General features: G+C 39.1%; 1 protein-coding gene across 3 annotated transcripts in view; it reads right to left on the bottom strand.

The window, feature by feature from the left end:
• TRPM3 (transient receptor potential cation channel subfamily M member 3) overlaps window positions 1-19,274 on the bottom strand; it is a 263,950-nt gene that overhangs the window by 78,820 nt on the left and 165,856 nt on the right. For all 3 annotated transcript variants that reach the window (XM_085043571.1, XM_085043568.1, XM_085043569.1), the window contains exons 7-8: window positions 18,011-18,185; window positions 12,592-12,715 (exon numbers count right to left, since the gene is read on the bottom strand). In XM_085043571.1, coding sequence (XP_084899697.1) covers window positions 12,592-12,715; window positions 18,011-18,185 — 299 coding nt within the window. The remainder of the gene's footprint in view (window positions 1-12,591; window positions 12,716-18,010; window positions 18,186-19,274) is intronic.

Raw genomic sequence — 19,274 nt, 5'->3', positions numbered from 1 at the left:
CCTCTCTCCACCAGGTCTCCCTTGGTGTCACAGCCTCCTCCAGGCATCCTCCCGCTCTGGTGTGGGCACCTCCCCAGGGCTGTGGGTGATCTCTGCATCCCCATGGACCCCATGGGCTGCAGAGGCACAGCTTCCCCACCATGGGCTCACCCTGGCCTGCAGGGGATTGTCAGCTCTGGCACCTGGAGCACCTCTGGCCCCTCCTTCTCCACTGACCTTGACATGTTCATTTTCCCACCTCACATGTTCTCACCTCCTCCTCCTCTCTGGTTCAGAAAAATGGTGGGCACAATTTGATTTGTTTTCTTCTTAAATATGTAATCACAGAGGTGTAACCAACATCTCCAGCTGGCCCAGGCTTGGTCAGCAGCATGTGCGTCATCTTCAGAGCCATCAGACTGGCTCTGCTGAACATGGTGAAAGCTTCCAGTAGCTTCTCACAAAAGCCATCTTTGTAGCCCCCCTGCTACCAAAAACCAGGCCAAGCAAAACCAACCCAGCATGCATATGGAATCCAGGACATTTCATTATTAAACAATAAATCCCAATAAGCTTGTGTTAAAAAGTAATATATGCAAAGGATTTGCTTACATGCCAAAAGGAAACAAGGAGGCAAGACGTGCAATTTTAGTCAAACTACCACTAGACATTCTCCTGTATTGCTGGTAAAAGGGAAGATTAGTTTAAAAAGAAACTTTCTCTAGGCTGCTCTGTTTCACACATGAAAATGTTTCCTATTTTTCACAGGAGCATAATGAAATTGTGTTAGAGCGTAAAACTACCATTTACCCTACTCAGCTATTTCTTTTGAGCCAAAAACCAGTCTACACCCAAAGAAGAAAAAAGAAACCCCAAATCAAGTACTCTTTTTTCCCTTCCCTTATTACCTCTGTGTAGCTGGTGTTTTCAATTGTTGGTGTTAAACTCAATTACATTTTTTTCTGTTTCTCTGCCACCCCATTGGGTATTTTGGGGATGGTCTTTTTTCAATTTCCTCCTTTCTTTCCTCAGTGTTCACATGATCTATAGGCTTGAAATGACTTTTTCAGGTAATTTTCTGAGTTATCTGAGTGAGCAACTGTGACTTCCAACAGAAAGCGTTTTTAAAAAAATATTTTTCTTTTCTTCTTTACACATATAATAGAAGCTGGTGTTAGCATTCCTTACAAATACAGAATTTTATTTCACGCGCTGAAGAGACAGATCTTCAGATAGACATACGTGAAACAGACAGGTAAATGAATCATCAACAGAGATTGCTCAACAAGCTGCAAATCAGTTGATAGGCAACCAGATGCTTGCTAAATACCTTGATTTTTTTTGGTGTGCCCACAGTGATCTACTTGCAAAGTACAGTAGCAGGTAGTTTCAAAGCTGGGGGCAGCTAGACTCATTTCAGGTCGAGGTGCTTGCAACCAGACAGTCAAACGTCTATGTCACAAACTACCTCTCATTTCCCTCTGCAAAACCTGCCTGAGTAAAATCCATGAGACTTGCCCGTAAAAGCAGGAAGAGACACATGCTCCCCTGCTGCTCCCCCTCCCCCCCCCCAAAAAAAAACCACCCCCAAAAAACTCCCTCCAAACCAACAAATCACAAAGAAACAAGCAAACCCAGTAACAAAAAGCTGGGAAGGTCTGCCCTCTACCTCATTGCAGATTTTACTCAAGTATCTTAATGTGAACAGGATTAACTGCCAAGAAAGTAAACTAGCTGCGTCCTCATTCTTCCTAGGAAAATGTGGTAGGAAATCACTGAGCCAAAACTGACCTTCTTTGCAAGCAGGATTACAGCACACTGTGATAGTTGCCAGCAATAATTACAGTCCAGCAGGGCAGAAACCTAATTTTCAGGCAGGGCAGGCAGAAAACAAGTAAAAACCAAGAAGAGTAAAGAAGAGCAGCAGGATGGAAAGCAAGGTGGGAGGAGGCTGGAGAGGTGCTGGGGGGGAAGCAGACGAAAGTATTATCTGACCTTGGACTCTACCAAAAGCAACTATTTTAAAACTGCTTTGCTTTCTGTTTATAAGCAGTTCCATCCTTGTTTGACAGATTACTTTTTCTTTCCTTTTCTTGTACATAGTTTCTGGCTCAGCCAGGGCAGTTTAGCCTTATCTGTTTCATTCATTTTTTTGTTTTTCTGCCTTCATGCTGATACTGCATCCAGCTCCTAAAGGCAAAGTCAGGTAACCTTGTTTTACCTGAGAGCAATGAGAGACTTTTAGACTTTTAGAAACTATTCATACACTGAGAGACAGTGATAGTATACTGCCATGTAAGATTTCCCAAGTTCTCTATGAATTTACAGGCAGCGTTACCTTAGAAATATAAATTACAGGTTATCATATATAGTCCATAGTGGCACCTACCAATCAAAAGACCAGGTTAGACAGGGATACCTCAAAAAAATGCTGAGGAGGGAAGATGTTGAGAAACAGAAGGAAAATATGGTCATAGGTGAGACAATCCATGGAATGGCAGAAACATTGAGACACTTCAGAGGACATGGAGATGGCTGTAGTAGTAGTAATGTAGTAGTAATGGGTCGTAACCCAAAATTTCTGAATTCTTCAAACTTGTTCTCCTACCCTCAACAGATGTTCACATTTCTGTCCCTTAGTCATCTGGGTGAAATAGATCTATCATGTGCGAAGAGGACAGGACTTGTGCAGAAAACAGATGGATGCAGTGCTAGTGCCCAGATCAGCAAGTCGTAAGGTACAGAAGTTTGTTTCGCTTTGCAGAATGCTTTCTAAGCCATCATAGCTGTGTCACAGGTCATATTCATATTCAAATTCATATTCATACCCAGGCCCAGCTGGACATATAAATTATTAACTTTTATCAATAAGAGCTGCTATGCATTGGTGATAACATGTGGGATTGTATTGGTATGTACACTGGTATGCACAAATTTCTATTCCACATGGGCAAAGTTGATTTTACCCCTAGAATGAGAAACAAGAGCAGTAAGTAATAAGCATCAACTGCAAATTTCCCAGGCTATAGGATGGGAATCAATGTAAAAAACTGTTTTGGAATAGTCTAAAACAGTGCTTGGTGAAATAAATGACAGAACATAAATATTCTTTCCAACTACCTGCATATTCAGTTCCTCATTTTATGCCTTTACTTGCCAAAGAATTAGTCTGTCTCTCCTAACACAGCCTGTTTTTCCCTTAGGATTTGTTCTGGAAACTCCACAGAGATGGAAGAGCTTATTTTGTTTGAGGTCATTGTAAGGGGCCAGGATTAAATTTGAATAGCTATGCAGCACAAGGCTGTACTTGGTATTTATTCTGTAAGAGGTGACCATTTATTTTTTTAAAGTATGGTTAACCTCAACCACTTCAGGGTATGAAGAGTGAGCTGAAATATGCTCAGATTTTTAGTATGTATTTGTTTGGAGAGGGAGAACACCACCAAAACTGGAGAGAGAGTGCCATGCACATGTGCACAGAAGGATGTTTTACCCTCTGTCACGAATGAGACAAGAGATGAAGATGAAAAATAATTCCTTAAACCTCAGATTGACTGTGCCTTCTGACTAGACAATGGATAGCTGAAGATGAAGGGAAAAACCAGCATAGCAGCGATGAGAGCAAAAAAAGCACCAAGTGTGCTTGCTTCACAAACTAAGCATTCTAAGAATGCTGCAAATTATTCATGTTTTTAGAGATGCAATTGTTTCTCATCATCATTTCATTATGACATCAGGAGAAACTATATGGTGATTTAAAATCTATTCAAAGGGATTTTTTTTAGCTACCTCCAGAAAACTTTCTAGTGTCTTTAAATTTCACCTCTGACAAATAAACAAATTTTTCTTATGCATCTCAGCTACGTAAGTCAGACTAAAACCTCTCCCTTTTCTAAAAAAATGGAGATGCAATTGTGAGTGCAACCTGAAAGTCTCCTGTTTTAGAACACAGGTTGGTTCAGCAAAATAAGCAATTGCTTCCAGAGTACATGCTGACATTTATAATTTAGCTAGGCCTACCTAAAAATTTCAGAGGAAAATTACCATGAAAACAAAAATGAGAGCTTAATAAAACAAAACATTAAGGGAGGTCAGTTATGCAAAGTATCAAAATGGTTCAGATAAGAGGGGGAAAGCATTTCCTTTTTTCTTGGAATACTGCTATTTATCACAGGGGAAAAGCTGCTTCATGTGGAGGCATAACAAAAATCAAAGCGAGCAGGTGAGTCAATGGGTAAGACTGCAGAAGAAGGGGTATGGCCAAATAAGTGGAAATTCAGGAATAAAAATATTAGAGAAAATTGTGTTTAGGGAAAACATAAATTAAGTAGTTTGGTATTTTGAGGAGTGTGAAAGAAAGTTCCAAATGATGAAATATGAGGGAGCAGATATGAGGGGAGAAGTGTGAATGTTGGTTGCATAATTTAAAAATTTTACAGCTCCTTCTTCATTATGCCAGCACAGCAACATTTCATGCTTTAATTTGGTTTTCCATAGGCTCAATGTTTAGTAAAAAGCAGTGAACAAGCAAAACAATCAGTGCTTATAAGAATGGCAGCAATTCTGCAATTGTGGAGCCATCGATTGACAGAAATTACTGTAAATGTTTGGCTTCCCCCATAATTGGTATATTTTGTTCCAGACTGGACATCTGAGATGCCCTCAATGACTGAGAGAAGAGGCTATGGGAAAGTCACAGCTCTGTCTTATTTAAAAAAAAAATTATATTTTATGATGTGCACATACTGTTTCTGTCTTACAGCACTATCAACATTTTGGAATGAAATACGCATATTTTCCAGTGGAATAAATGACCTAAAATTTTTTGGTAGTAAAACCATTTCTTTTCCCTTATACAACAGGTTTCATACAGACACATTAGGACATTTCACTGCCTGAATCACCAGTCCCTGATTTGAAAGTTGTCCATATATAAGTAAATGTAAATTTAGGTCACAAAGCATGTAAGCAGGGTAATACAAGTCAGACATTGTCCTTTACATCACTGGGCTGTGCACATCTCAGTTAAGCAGAGATGTGATTTCATGAAGACTTGCAGTGTAGAAACTTGTTAAGATGAGCCAAAAAGAGAGCAATGGTTTTAACTGCTGAAATAGACATTTTCATTCAAACATTGGAGTAATCCAAGATCTTCCATTACCCTGATTTAGAGAAGAAATATGGAGGAAGTGTAATATCGTTCACTTCCCCCAACTCTTCTACTATAGAGAGAGCTCTTGGAGGTATTAACAAGACACTGACATAATAGATTCTTCTGAAACACAGAAGGCACAAGTTATGGAGAAAGTTTGAGATGAATATTCTGGATACTCTAAGAAAACAAGAATTCAGTTTGGTCATTCCCATTGCAGTTTATCCTAAAAAACTGTGTCCTGCAAGTCACAGCCCTAAAAAATTGTGGTCTGCAAGACTCACAAGCACACATATGTCTTCTAATCTGAACTGAAAATGCTGACTTTGGAGGGAAGGATTGTGAGTTGATTGGGTGGCAAACTTATTAATGATGGGGACTCTTGCTCCACATGAAACTTCAATTTCTACAAATTTGCAAAAATTTTCAAATAGTCTGACAGTACAGGGATGCCCAGATTGCTTTGCTATAGACGATGCAGACATATGCCTGTTCTGCATTAAGGCTGACAGTGTCATGACAACACGCAGAGACCAAGCAGCAAAAATAGCCACAAACCATCAGTTTCTTAGCTGGTTTGCTGGTGAGACTAAATAGGTAATACCTGGAAAAGGCACCTCACTTAGTGTGAGATATTCCTGTAGGAGAGCAAATTTGCAGTTCCTACTTTATCTACAGAAAACCTGCATCTCATACAGCAGGCTCCTCGTCTGTGACAGATATTATAGCAGTAATGAATGGGGCCTCAGTGCCCCATGTGATGCCACTGAAAGGTAATTTTATTTTCTAAGAAAGACAAAAGAAATTATGACTTCCAAGACACAATGGAGCCTGGCAGTAAGAAAGCTTTCTGAACATTATCATGGAGTATATAAACTGCACTGAACCCTTCCAATTCCCTGATTGCAAAAATTGGTTTATAAATCTAATGTGGAATTTGCTGTGTCACCAAGTACTGCTTTGCCTCCAATTTCCTTACCAAGAAAATTTGCAGAGCTGTAAAACGATTCAGTGTGCATTTCCCAGTATTGCCTGTTAATAGTGGAAATGGGGTAATGGATATCTTCACAAGCTTTTATGTTTAGAGGGAAAAGAACCATTCTAAATTTTATTTCTGTAGCTGCAAGTTTAACCACAAAATATGTAGAAGATAGGAAGTGAAAAGATTGTCAGTAAGTTGCATTAGTATCTACCAGATGACTTCTCTGTATGCACCAAATAAACAGAAAATGTCAGCTTACTGAGTGTAAGCAACAAAAGGAATATTTGTCTTTGCAGACATGTTCAAGATGTGAAGATGGCACTGCAGAGGTTCAGGATGGACCCAATAACTGAACAAATAGCACACTTCTGCTTCAGTGGCAGGTCTGACATTTTTGTACTTTCTATTAGCAGATGCCCTGCCTCATCTGACAGTAGTTGAAAAGCAGATGGTAGAATCAAAAGCTTTTCCTGGGTTCAGTGTAATACAACAGCTGTCTTTGTTTTTTTGAGGTTTTTTTGGGTTTTGGTTTTTTTTTGGTTTTTTTGGTTTGTTTTTTTGGGTAGGTGTTTTCTTTTTTTTCCCTTTTTACTTTTTTTTGGGGAAGGTTGTGTGAGGGTTTTTTTGATGGTTAGGGTTCTCTTTGTTTTTTTTTTTTTTTGTATATAGCTCTTTTTCGTGTGAAAGTTGTTCTCTGAATTACTGAAAGGAAAAGAAACTACTCCTAGGATAAGATTTCATTCTCTGTGGAGCCAATGACTAACTTCACCTTACTTCATCTTGGCAGCTGAAAACACAAAATATAGTCTTACTTCTTTAGCAAAGAAGGAATTAGGTGGGGTTTGCAGAATTAAAAACCACTACTCATTATCTTAACACTTACAGAGGTAGAACCTAAGTACTAAACTAATCCTATTGATTTGCATAGACTGGATAGGAGGTTTAACCTTCACCAAAATTACTAGAGTTGCACAGTCAGTCCTGAAGTGGATTGGCACATCAGTTTGGACAGAGGATGAATTATCTTCAGTACACTTTATGCTGGAAATCTCACAGAGTGTTTCCATGGGAGAAACAAGAGCTATTTTAGCAACCAGCAGGCCAGCAGTTACATGATGCTTTCCTGCTCCAAATGCCTACTGCCAAATTAGATGCTGCTCACAGCAACTATGCTCCTGCAAGAAATACAGTTGATTTATACTGTTTGAGAAGTCACCAAGCCCTCTTCAGCCTCCTCTCTAAGAGAAAAAATGACATCAGCATTAAAAAACACTAGCTGAAATGATTTTATTTTTTTGAAAAAAAAATTCTTGAAAAAAACAGACCTAAATCAACTTCTAACCTCTGGAAAGGGCCAAAGAAAAAGTGACAATATGCTAGTAAATTCTTAAAAGTCCATCTGATTAGCTAATACTCAATTCAGATCAAAGAGTATGCTAATAAGCAGTTGCAGCCAGTATTTAATTAGCACATGAATTCACTGAGCTTGCCCATCCAGCTGAAAAGCACAACACTTTTTGCAGCCAGTATATGATTGAGTCAAACTCTTCCCTGTGTAAACTCTTCCAGAAATATGGGCAGGTTTGCTACAGCCTTGTCAGTTACACAAAACTGAAGCAGTTAAAGAACAATTAGCCTTATTTGTAGTCCATACAAAAAGAAAGTGATAAATCACTGTGAGAGACTGGAAGGTTAGTAGTCAATGACTCAAACGATTGACCATTTGCAAAAGCAGAAGTCACTTAGCTGACAATACTCCAAGCAAGTGCCCAGGTGCAGAGGGAGTGCACATCCATCTCCCAACACCTTAGCCTGGTGTTGAACCCCATAAGGGAAGAGTCTGTTAAGAGGCAAATCCTGCAAGGTGGGATAGTGCTTTTTATCATGCCAATGTCCTTCCACAAGTGGCTCAGCTGTGAAAATCCCCCTTTGGGGAAGTACCAGGACATTCCCATGTGGTCTGAAGGTATTCAGCCCTTCTGATAATTCACTCAACTACACTGAATTAAGAGGCAGCTGTAAGGTCCTGTCCCATGATCCACAGCACTCCATCACGGGTGTAAAACTCCCTGTTCCAGCAGAGGTACCTGGGCATTCTCACTGAGCCTGAGTGTGATATTAACCCACTGGACCTTCTGTTTCATGGACTTCCCCCAGTGAAAGACTTTGACCGTGGCCTCAACCAACAGACACTGAAACTGCAACATTCAAATCTCATCTCTGGATCTACCGGTGCTGAACATACACCTTCCTAACCTTATCTTCTCATTTTCTTTCTTTTCCTTTATGCATTTTCCTAAGTGTTAATTTTTATGCTTTTATACTGCTGCATTTCTAACCAAAACTGCTACGTTTTAAAATTTGCCAAGTACCTTATTCTACCTTAATGTTCTAAAGTTTGCAAGTAAAAGTTTGATATTGAACCTCCCGAGTATTTGGTTGTTTTTCCCATGCACTGCTCAGAGTAAATCAAACCACCTTTCCCAAGTGGACCAGCATATGACAATGATTCAACAGCTTCCCAGTACTTCATGTAAGTAACTACTAAGAAGAGTCAAAGCCCTGAATTAATACGGCAATATTGGAATTTGAATTTTAGGCTTGCAAGGCAGCCTTCTCATGCACTGTGCATTTTGGGAAAATTTGGATCCATCTCTGAAATAAAAGCACAATAAATAGCAAGCACCTTCATGATGCAGGTTGTCTTGGTCTCAGCTCAATGCGCTCAGCTACCATAGCAGGACGCCTGCTTTGTTTTAATCTGACAGCACCAGAGTTGCAAGTTACCCACTAAGACATCTGGAACTACCTGCTGCCCTATATAGACATCAGCACAAAGCAGAAATAAGGTTTACATTATCCCCAAGCAGCCAACATGATTGCCACAGCAACCATGCACTGATACAGGAATAACGCAGAGCAGTAGAGGCAAGAACAAAATACCTACTACTTGCTGCCATGAGCTGCAGATGGGATTTTATTGTTTTAATTTTAGCAAGAAACTAATCAAATTGTATCTCTTGCCTCGAGGTGGAAATGTCTTCCAGGAATTACTGGATACACACAAACATGCCCACCGACCACGCTCTCTTCATTCTGCAATTCCTTCCTGTAATGCAGTACTACGCAATGAGACTATCAGTTTGCTTAATGTAGTCACTGAAACTTCAAATAGTCAAGAAAACAAATGTAGCAGAAAACGGTCATGGCAGTAATAGGAAAACAAACTTAACCAGCAGGTGGTACACACTTTACTGCTGGTGTCAATGTGTGGTTTTTTATTACTAATGTGTAAGATTGTACCTATCCTGACTTGCAGCAATTTCCATTTTCTACTAGATAAAAGATTAGGTCTATTCACTCTCAAAACACTACTTTGGAATAATTTGTTTTATGACAAATATCTCTTTCTGCAACAATTCTGTTTGCTTTCAGGGACATAGACCTTTCTGGCTTGCCAAAGTGGCCTTTCCCAGTGGCTGCCCAATGAAGCTCCACAGATAGACTCACGCAGCTTGCTGGAAAACACATTCTGGCTTCTGAGAAATTCACATCATGATTTGTGGGAAAAGCACTCCAGCAACATGCCAGTCTAAGCTGCAAAACAAAGTGTTCCCAAAAGAATAGAGCAGCCTGTATTTGTCAGACACCAGAATTGCTGTCTTTAAGGAAAAATAGTAAGACTAATTTGTTTACTGAGACAGAAGTAAATACTCCATCAAAAGCTGAAAACAGACTTCTGAGCTATTACCCAACACAATGTGTGTTTTCAGGGATGACCTGAAATGAAATCTCCTAGCCTGCTAATTGAGCAATTTCCTTCCTCTCTGCCACCTGACTCCAAGGCCAAGCTAGGTCTCCAGTGGGAAATGCCCCTGCCAGACTGAGTCCTCAGGCAGTGCACTCACCTGTTACGTTTTTATTTGGCTTCTGACATCAGAAAGGTAATGCAAATAAAATGACAGATAAAAAACAACTCTTGAACACTGTCTCATTATATATTTATCTATCTATCTATCTATCTATCTGTCTATCTATCTAATCTTTGTTTAATGCATGGAGTTCCATCTTATGGAACTTTGGAGTAACTGATAGGAACTGCAAATTACCTAAGCAAAAAATTCTTTGTTTTCTTAATTTCCCCCTTTCCCTCTCCTCTCCTCTCCCTCTCCCTCTCCCTCTCCCTCTCCCTCTCCTCTCCTCTTTTTCTCCTTTCTTTTTGTGTCAGGCAAGGTTTCATTGGGCTGTTTTAGCTTCTCATGAGCTGCATGCAGAAGATGGGAACATGCAGGAAAAAATGTTTGTGGACTGGGCTTTAAAATCATGCTTCCTGCCTACGTAGCTTTGGAGAGCTCTCATACTCCTGTTTTAGAAATGTCTTGGCATAAACTTTTTTAAAGAACTCTATGTAAATGTGGCAATAGAGAATCTCCATAAATAATATATAAAATACTATCCTACCCTTGTCATCTACAGTTATATGTACACAGAAACTTATGTATAGTCTACTTAATTTTAAATAGATTTTTTATACCATAGCCCTCATTAAACACCTTGGTTCAATTACAATTCTAAACAAAACTCTGATGTTTGTAATGTTAACTCAGATAAGTATGTAACTTCATAAAAATTATTCAATGAATTGAGAAGTGCAAATTGCTCTGTCTTGCAAATCCAACAGACCTAGATCACTCCTCTTCTGGGCCCTCACCTTATCATTCAGCCTGTGGACTTCAGACTTTATTCAACAAAAAATTAAAACTTTATCAAGTAAATGGAACATTACACACATAATAATGATGCCTTCTGGGCATACAGTTCAGAGACCATTGCTTCAGAGTGAAATCCAAAATGTCAGAACTTGAAAAATCTAATGTTCTGAGAAAAGAGGTAATTTTTGCTATGATTATGCTTTTTCCCTGGCTACAACACTTACATCAGATTTATATAAGAGATGCCAGTCTTTTTACACATTTTAAGCAGGTAGAGAAGGAACAAATATTTCCAAGAAAGCTTTTTGTTCTTTGCATTTGTTTTTTGCATTTTATTTTCTTTCTCATTTGTGATTCAGCTGTATTGATGTACCTTACGAGTCTCTTCCTGCCTGTACCCTGCTTGCACTCAATTATTTAGTGGCACACAGTAATAAGACAAGCCTCTGCTTCTCTGTCTACTTTGTTCTCTCTCAATTCAGCAGCCACAAAATCAGATAGGCAGGCACACTGACCATGAACTTAGGGAAAATAGCCATGATTGATCGAGCTGCTGCTGAGCTCTCTGAAGCAATCTGTTGCATCTTCCTTCTATTTGCTGAGGGGCTGATCAGACTAATGATGGTCAGCTCATCAAGAAATGTTTTGCCTGATGTACAACCAAATCAGAGAGTGAGGCTTGAGGAAGGACAAAAGCTGGGACAGATGTGGCAATGTGAAACATCTGGCTTTGTAGGAACAGTGATGTCACCACCCACTCCTGGGAATACTTCATGATCCCAAAGTCACCCATTTCCTCTGGTCATGATGTTATCAGTACCATTACTACAACCTTTCTTTTGCTTTCATATATAAGGTTTTGAGTTTTAAAGGACACCTTTAGCCTAGAAACCACAACTCAGAGACAAAATCTTTCTAGCGTAACAGTGTCAAAGTTAGCTAACTACAACTGAGGTACTAGACAGAAACAGCTGTTCTAATTTATTCTCTTTATGTATGGTTAGGCTAGTGTTATGAATTCAAATTCAGAATACTTGATTTTGGGCAAACCATCTCCTGGCCAACAGCTCTTCATGAGATCAGTAGGTAGAGAATGTCAGTGGTGACAGATGTTGTGTATCTGTCAGGAAACTTGCAAAAAATGCACAATCCTACCTTGGAATAAAAATCTTGATGTGAATACTGCAGACAAAAACATTACAGTTATTTTTCAGTAGCAGGGTTTGTTCAAAGCCTGACAACCTGTTCTGGATTTAGATGTCTGGAACAATCAAGAATTCTAGTCTAGATAAATCAATGTTTGCCTCTGCTTTCTATTCTTCATTTCTTCTAAATTCCCACCTTCGTGCCTCTGCTCCTTCCTGTCTCCCTTCCTCCCTCCTTCTTCTCTTCCATCTTCTACCGGTGAGGGTGGTTTTTATGTCTATATGAAGAACAGTGGTTTGCAAGTAGGTTGTTGTTGTTGTTGTTGTTATTATTATTATTTTAACAAAAATGGCCATAAAATAATTAATGCTGTTACCCTAAGAAAATTCTCTGTGCTAATGACTGTTCATAAATGTATACAGAAAGTTCATTTTAGGGCACTATCATCAGCCTGGAGCTTCCAGATCTGTTGCATTAATCACTCTAAATGCAAAAATACTGAGTAAAGCAAATAAAAGTCAGCATGATATAATTTTAGAGTCTGGATTGCAGAGATCAGCTTTGTGATACCTTTCAACAGGCACATAAAAGACTTGATGAAAACACTGAACTCAACATACCAGCTCCTTCTTCTTCATGCACTCCATGAGGATAATGAAGAGATGCTGTGCCTGGGTTCGGGTGTATGTGAAAGTCTTCTGGATAGTAACTAGCAACTGGTCCCTCAAAGACTCGTTGATAAGTCTGAAATTCAAAAAGAAAAGATTACTTAGAAAACCAGACATGAGGGAACATTGAACTTCATTTCAATTATTTTCAGGGACAAAGGTAAAAAAATTTAAGTGTCAACCAACAAACCACTGAAGGCCTTTTTGGACAGGTTTCAAGGCCAGGAACTGCTGAAACATTCAGAGATAAATTGGAAAACACTGTTCTAGAAAAACATGTTGATTGTGCTGGGGTTCCTCATCTACAAAGTTTTCATGTCAGTTCCCACATACTGCATGACAGAAGGTCATTCAAACTATCAGCTCTGTGGGATTTCCTAACAAAAACAAGAACCACACTGACAGTCTGAATTTGAGGGAGACCAACACTTCTAAGTGAACTGAAGACTTTCTATCAACGAGTTAGAAGAACTCAACTCATAGTTCATTTTATGAAACTGAGAACATTTATGTTGTCAATGGTTTTGATTTTATCTTGAAAAGGTCAACAGCATCAACTCACCCTACTGATGCTACACAGGACCTTGTAAGAAAACAAACTAATTTCTCTGTTCCTGACTCCACTCAAAGAAAACATTTTGATTTTGGTCATGTTGACCTTCTAGGATTTCAAGAGAACCCATTTTATATTCCTTTTCAGTGCTAACGTCAGTACTTGCAAAGAGTGGCCCAACAGAAGAAATAAATATTACATGAAATATTAGTACCTGAACCCTACCTCTTCATAACAAAAAGCTAATTCCTCAGGAGTTTTCTGGGTGAAAAATTTATTTTCTCAATGTCAGCATTACAAAATTTTGGGCTCTAGTTTAGAATATGGATCCTTTGATATAGGGAAGCTTCTACACTACAGCAGTTTTCTCACTAAAAAAAATATAAGAGTGTTTCAAATCAGCTAAGTCAGAATGTTTTATAGGATAAATCATCTGGTGGAATGAAAGGCAGAGAATCTTCATGTCTCATATTTTAGCCCAGAAAAAATGATTAGTCCTAAAGAAATGACTGAGAATTATCAGAAGCAGCAGGTATCTAAAAGCCATTGTTACCTTATGGCACCTGCTTTGGGGCAATGATGTCCAAATCCCTGATTTTCCCATACGATTGGTTAAAGTTGCCTGTACTTCTCCACAGTGAGGAGGCACAAATGAGACTGCAGGATATTCATGACACAATTGAATTTCAAAAATGATTTCCTCATCTAGTCTTTATATCTACAGCAAAAGTGTTGTTAGAAGAGAAAACAAATTGGAATGGGAAAGAAGTGCACAGGAGAATATAGATCTGGCACATGGAATGTGTATGTTCTCTACCACCTAAATTTGATTTTGGCTGTAAATATTCCTGTTGAGCAGTACTTTGACTTCACAAAGAAGCCGGGGAGGCATATGTCAATGTGTTTGGGTTTGCATGGGGTTTTAGACCATATTGTGTGGATCACTGTTCTTTCTATGCCTGGCTTCTCCTGCTGTCTTCTACTTTATTACAGACTCCCCTTGAATGGTGCGTCTACCTCTGCACCATCAGTTGAAAAAGGCACAGGTAACCTGGGGAGAACTTAGAACACAGCCCAGTTATGCGGGATGGGGTCAGGAAAGCAAAGACAAAGATGGAGCTGAACTTGTCAAGGGGTACAAAGAGTAACAGGAAGGGCTTCTAAAGGTGTGTCAGTGAGAAAAAGAAGGCTGAAGAAAGCATTTACCACATCTGATAAGCAAGGCTTGCAAACTGGCAATAGTGTACAAACAAAAGGCTGAGGTGTGCAACATCTCAACAAGCCCAAATGCTAACATCTGCACCCGGGTTGGGGCACCCCCAATAGCAGCACAGGCTGAGGCATGAACAGATCAAAATCAGCCTTTTGGAGAAGGACTTGGGGCTGCAGGTGGGTGAGGGTCTGGACAAGAGCCAACAATGTGCACTCAGTCCAGAAAAATAATTGTGTCTTGGGCTGCTTCCAAAGCAGCGTGGGGAGCAGGGGAGGGAGGGGATTCTGCCCCTCTGCTCTGCCCACCTGGAACTCTGCATCCAGCTCTGGGGTCCCAGCACAGGAAGGACATGCACCTGTTGGAATAAGTCCAGAGGAGGCCATGTTGTTGACCAGAGGAACACCTCTCCTATGAGGAAAGTCTGAGAGAGTTTGGGGTCTTCAGCCTGGAGAAAAGAAGGCTCCAAGGAAACCTTATTGAAGCCTTTGAGCACTTGAAGGGTAAGAAAGATGGGGGACAAAATTTTTAGCAGGGCTTGTTGTAACAAAACAATGGACAACGTTTTTAAAACTAAGAGTGTTGCTTTAGATTAGATCAGGTATAAAGAAGATTTTTGCAATGAGAATGATAAAACAGTGGAAGAAGTGTCCCAGAGAGCTGGTAGGTGCCCCATCCCTGGCAACATTTGGGGTCAGGTCAGAGAGGGCTCTGAACAATCTGATCTACTTGAAGATGAATCTGCCCAGGGCAGGGGAGTCAGATGAGATGACCCAGGGCAGGGGAGTCAGATGAGATTTTGGAGAAAAAGAAAGCTGAACAAGTTGGATGTTGGACTGTAGGCCAGATCTTTCTCCAATGATCACCACAAAATCATATACCATGAGTTTGAAAGATTAAGTTAAATGTCTCCTATCTCCTCAAATATTAGGCACAGCTTAAAAAAATTATTCTTTCTGAGGAGGGAGTAGGCCAAAACATTGTCATCTGTCTTCTGCATCAGCCAAAGCAATAAAGAAAGTTTTGCCTCACTCTTTAATCATCCAATGTATCTTAGACAGAAAGAGACTGTCACCTTTTTTACTTTGTCAGTTCAGGTTTTGATCTGAAAAGTACTTTGTTACAAGAGAAAAGTAATGATATAAAAATATGCAGTGTGAAAATAATTTTACAAATTAATTCAGATGTGATTTGGATCCACAGTCCCCTAGGATGTGGTAGACACCATGGGAGATACTGAACACTCATATTATGCTTACATTATGATCCCTTTTACTCAAAGTGAAAAATCCCTGTATTTGACCTATTAGCAAAAAGGGATTTAAATAATATTCTTCAGATTTGAAGCCTAAAAACTATGCCACAGTGGATGCAGAAAAAGATCAGTCCAAAGGCATTTTTTAATGATTCTCATATGAGGATGCTCATTTAAAGCACAGAGAATGTTTCATATTTCCTTGTGAACATTAGACAAGAAGTACATTTTTATGGCATTAAATTGAACTCTTCAGGGTCTCCTGCATGCAGGAGTAGAACTGATGGACTAGTTAATGAGCTGTAAATTCAACTTGGAGACTGCATTCAAATACTGCAAGTAATCTTCCATTCTGTAAAGAAATATTTTTCTAAGGGGTGATACAATTTTAACCTAATGTTTCATTTTTCTTATTTTAAATTCAGTATTTAATAGCGAAAAAAAATGTCTGAGGATTAAAAGCTTCAAAATAATCCTATAAATTTGCACTTTGCAGTTGTTTTACTTTCAGCTTTTGCTTTTATGCAAGACAATGAAATGAGAAGGCATCCACCCTTGATTATGCAGTCCAAACTACTCCAGCTTTATGTGGAGGAGAGTTATTATCAACTAAGATATTATGGCTTAGTAGGGACTAAATTTACATGTTTATGATTGTTCTTATGTTCTCACCCCTCAGTGCTCTTCATTGTATTTTCAAGTAAAATAAAAAATAAGTGCTTCAGCACCTGGGAAACCTGTCTTTTAAATCAAGGCCAATAGTGATGAGCCACCAAATAATACTTCCAATTCAACACATGGGGAATGTTGCATTTAAGATGCCTTCTCATTTAATTTATTCTGTGGACATATCTTGCTTGTCATTAAAATGGAAAAGGTACCAGGAATTTACTCAGCTCTACTAAATTACTTCTGAGAATTTTATTTACTTGGACTGAAATGTAGCCACCTATTGCGTTCTTAAAACTCTGCTCAAGACTTTTCAGACCAAGGTAACATGTAGTCCCTGATATAAAAGTTCTGATAAACTTAAAAAACACCACCTGCTACTCATAACATTGAAACCTCAGTTCAGTGAAAATTGCACAAAAGGACCTGTTGGGCAGATAGGCAACTGTTCAACTCTCTTAAAGATTTCTCTAAATGGATGGGTAGGCAAACACTGAACAAAACTCAAACAGAGAGAAATATTTGCTCTCCTTCATCTCCAGACATAGTTATTTTCCCCATGGAAACCAACTTTCAAATTAAGTTGAAAACTCATAAAACTCACAGAAGTGCTTAGTAGACATATGCACACACTCTTATGTGTAGAAAATTAATCCTTTTTGGGCCTCTGTGAGTGAGAATTTAAGACTGTGCAAAACCAGCATAATAATATAAACATGCAAGTGAGTTTGTATCTGCCATTAATGATGTAAGTTTTTAATTATTTAGATCAGGTACCCAATCCAAAGCAGTTGGAAGACATGCCTTGTCTCAGAGAACACCCTGAGTCTGGCAAGCAGCCAGAATTAAAATAGGTTTTTGACTTGATAGTCTGATTGCACAGTGGACTGCAGAATTAATCTTTGCATGCAATTTAGATGTATTGCCTCGATTTAGAGTTTAATAGACACAGTTTTGTATAATCTACTTAGATTCCATCTAAAAGAAAAAGCTCGTAGCTGGATTCAGTTAACATGGCAATTACTTGGTATTCTCCTCTTATTGCTAAGCACTATGCAAACATAGGTTAGAGAGGGGAAAAAAGGATCCAATTTGCACCTGAAGTCTAGTATATTTGGATGAAATATTTTTATGAGCAGTGCACAAGCAGTCGTGTGTGAATACAGAGAGGTGTGCAGAATCAGGCTCAACAGCAAGGGTAAACACAAACTATCTTATATGAACTATTAAATATATATATAAATATATATATAAATATATATATATATGTATAAATATACAGTGATAAATGAAACCTGAAGACAGCAGTACTCCATGGTGCAATCACACAGTATCTCTAAGATGGGGAGAGTAGCTCCCCTTGCCCCTTGACTGAATCCTTTAACCCATAAAAGCAAGATACCACACATTGTATTGTCTATGTGCTACCTGTCACGGCTAGTAACTGTATGATACAGTTTCTACATATTTTTAATTTTGTAGAATTTCTGTAGTCATTCTTCAGGGCTAATTGTGTTTTCTTTTGTTCTGAATACCTGCAATATTTCACCCATATCAACGATGGAAACAGCCCTGTGAGGTAGTGTTGCTTTTTCACAATATTGTTAATAATTTCCTGTGCTCTGCCTTACCACCGAACTGAAACTGTGGCTAGAGAAGGACCACACACTATGGAATGACTTACCCCCCTTCTTCGGAGTATTTGTGCCCAAAGGCCAGGATGTCCGAGGCTCGGCCGCTGCCGTCGCAGATGACGACGGGAACAGGAGGAGTGTCACGCAGGTACTCCAGAACGATGGAGATGACATTGGGGCCTCCTTCCACAATGAGGGCCACCACCGGCACCCCTTGGCCGATCCCTGCAGCAAAGCAAAGAAAGAAACAAACCAAACCAAACCAAACAACACAAACCAACCAACCAACCAACGAACCGGGTAAACAACCAAACACACACAAAATAAAATAAAGAAAAAAAGGCAATGAAAAAGAAACAAAAAGAACCACAAAGCCAGCAAAGCAAACAAAACGTAACAGAAGACAGAAGAAAAAAGGATCAGACTGAAATAACTGCATTATGACAGAGTTAGAGACAATGGCATTCAGAAAATCAGCTATTTTAAGGACAGATGGGACCAGCATAGTCATCTCATCAGTTCCACTGCATAAACTAGTATTTTCTAGAATTATCTTCTGTTTAAATACAACAGTTATATTTAAATATACCATGATTTCTTTTTCTTTTAAAGATAAATCTTGTTTTGAAAGCATAAAGAAGCTACTGCATTTCTTCCTAACATGTTCATAATCACTATTGTAATCCTGCTTGTAATCTAGCTTTTATTGATAACCATTTCCCATCACTGGGTCTTCCTACAATGTTTTGCTGTTTCAAAATCATCTCTATGATACTTTTCTTGCCATATTTGATCCATTCTGAGGTTGCAGCTGGGTAGTCTTTTAACCTTCTCTTCAAGAAACTAAACACATTCTGTTACAAGTCAGTACTGTGCTTGTTTTTCAATTCTAGTCAGCTTCACAGTTTTTTTCTGAACTCTCTCCAATTTTGCAGCACAGTCCTTGATTTGCACACCCCACACTGAGGACATTGCTCCAAAGAGAGCTGAACTAGTGTTTAACCAAAGGAGAGGCATCTTCATTTTAAGCACTTTTGGTGTAATTACATGGGAGCTCTCTGCAAAAGTTGCAGCACAGACTGCCAGGAAAGTTGTGTGGTTTTAGAGAAAGGCAATCTGACACCAGGCTGGTGTTAAAATAGCTGAAAAAGCTTTTATTCTATTGACCTCTTGACCAGGTGAGACTGGGGACATTCAAAAGGACTCAGCCAACAGAAGAAGTTGAACAATTTCTATTAGCATTTTTTTTGCCAACAGAAACCTTTTTTTTCCTTTTAAACTAGCTTTTTCTAAGAAAACCTATATGCATTCTGC

Source organism: Lichenostomus cassidix, chromosome Z, assembly GCF_008360975.1.
Source record: "Lichenostomus cassidix isolate B80296 chromosome Z, HeHo_3.0, whole genome shotgun sequence".
Classification (NCBI taxonomy): domain Eukaryota; kingdom Metazoa; phylum Chordata; class Aves; order Passeriformes; family Meliphagidae; genus Lichenostomus; species Lichenostomus cassidix.
The sequence above is the reverse complement of the archived record's forward strand: the minus strand, read 5'-3'. Positions and strand labels throughout refer to the sequence as shown.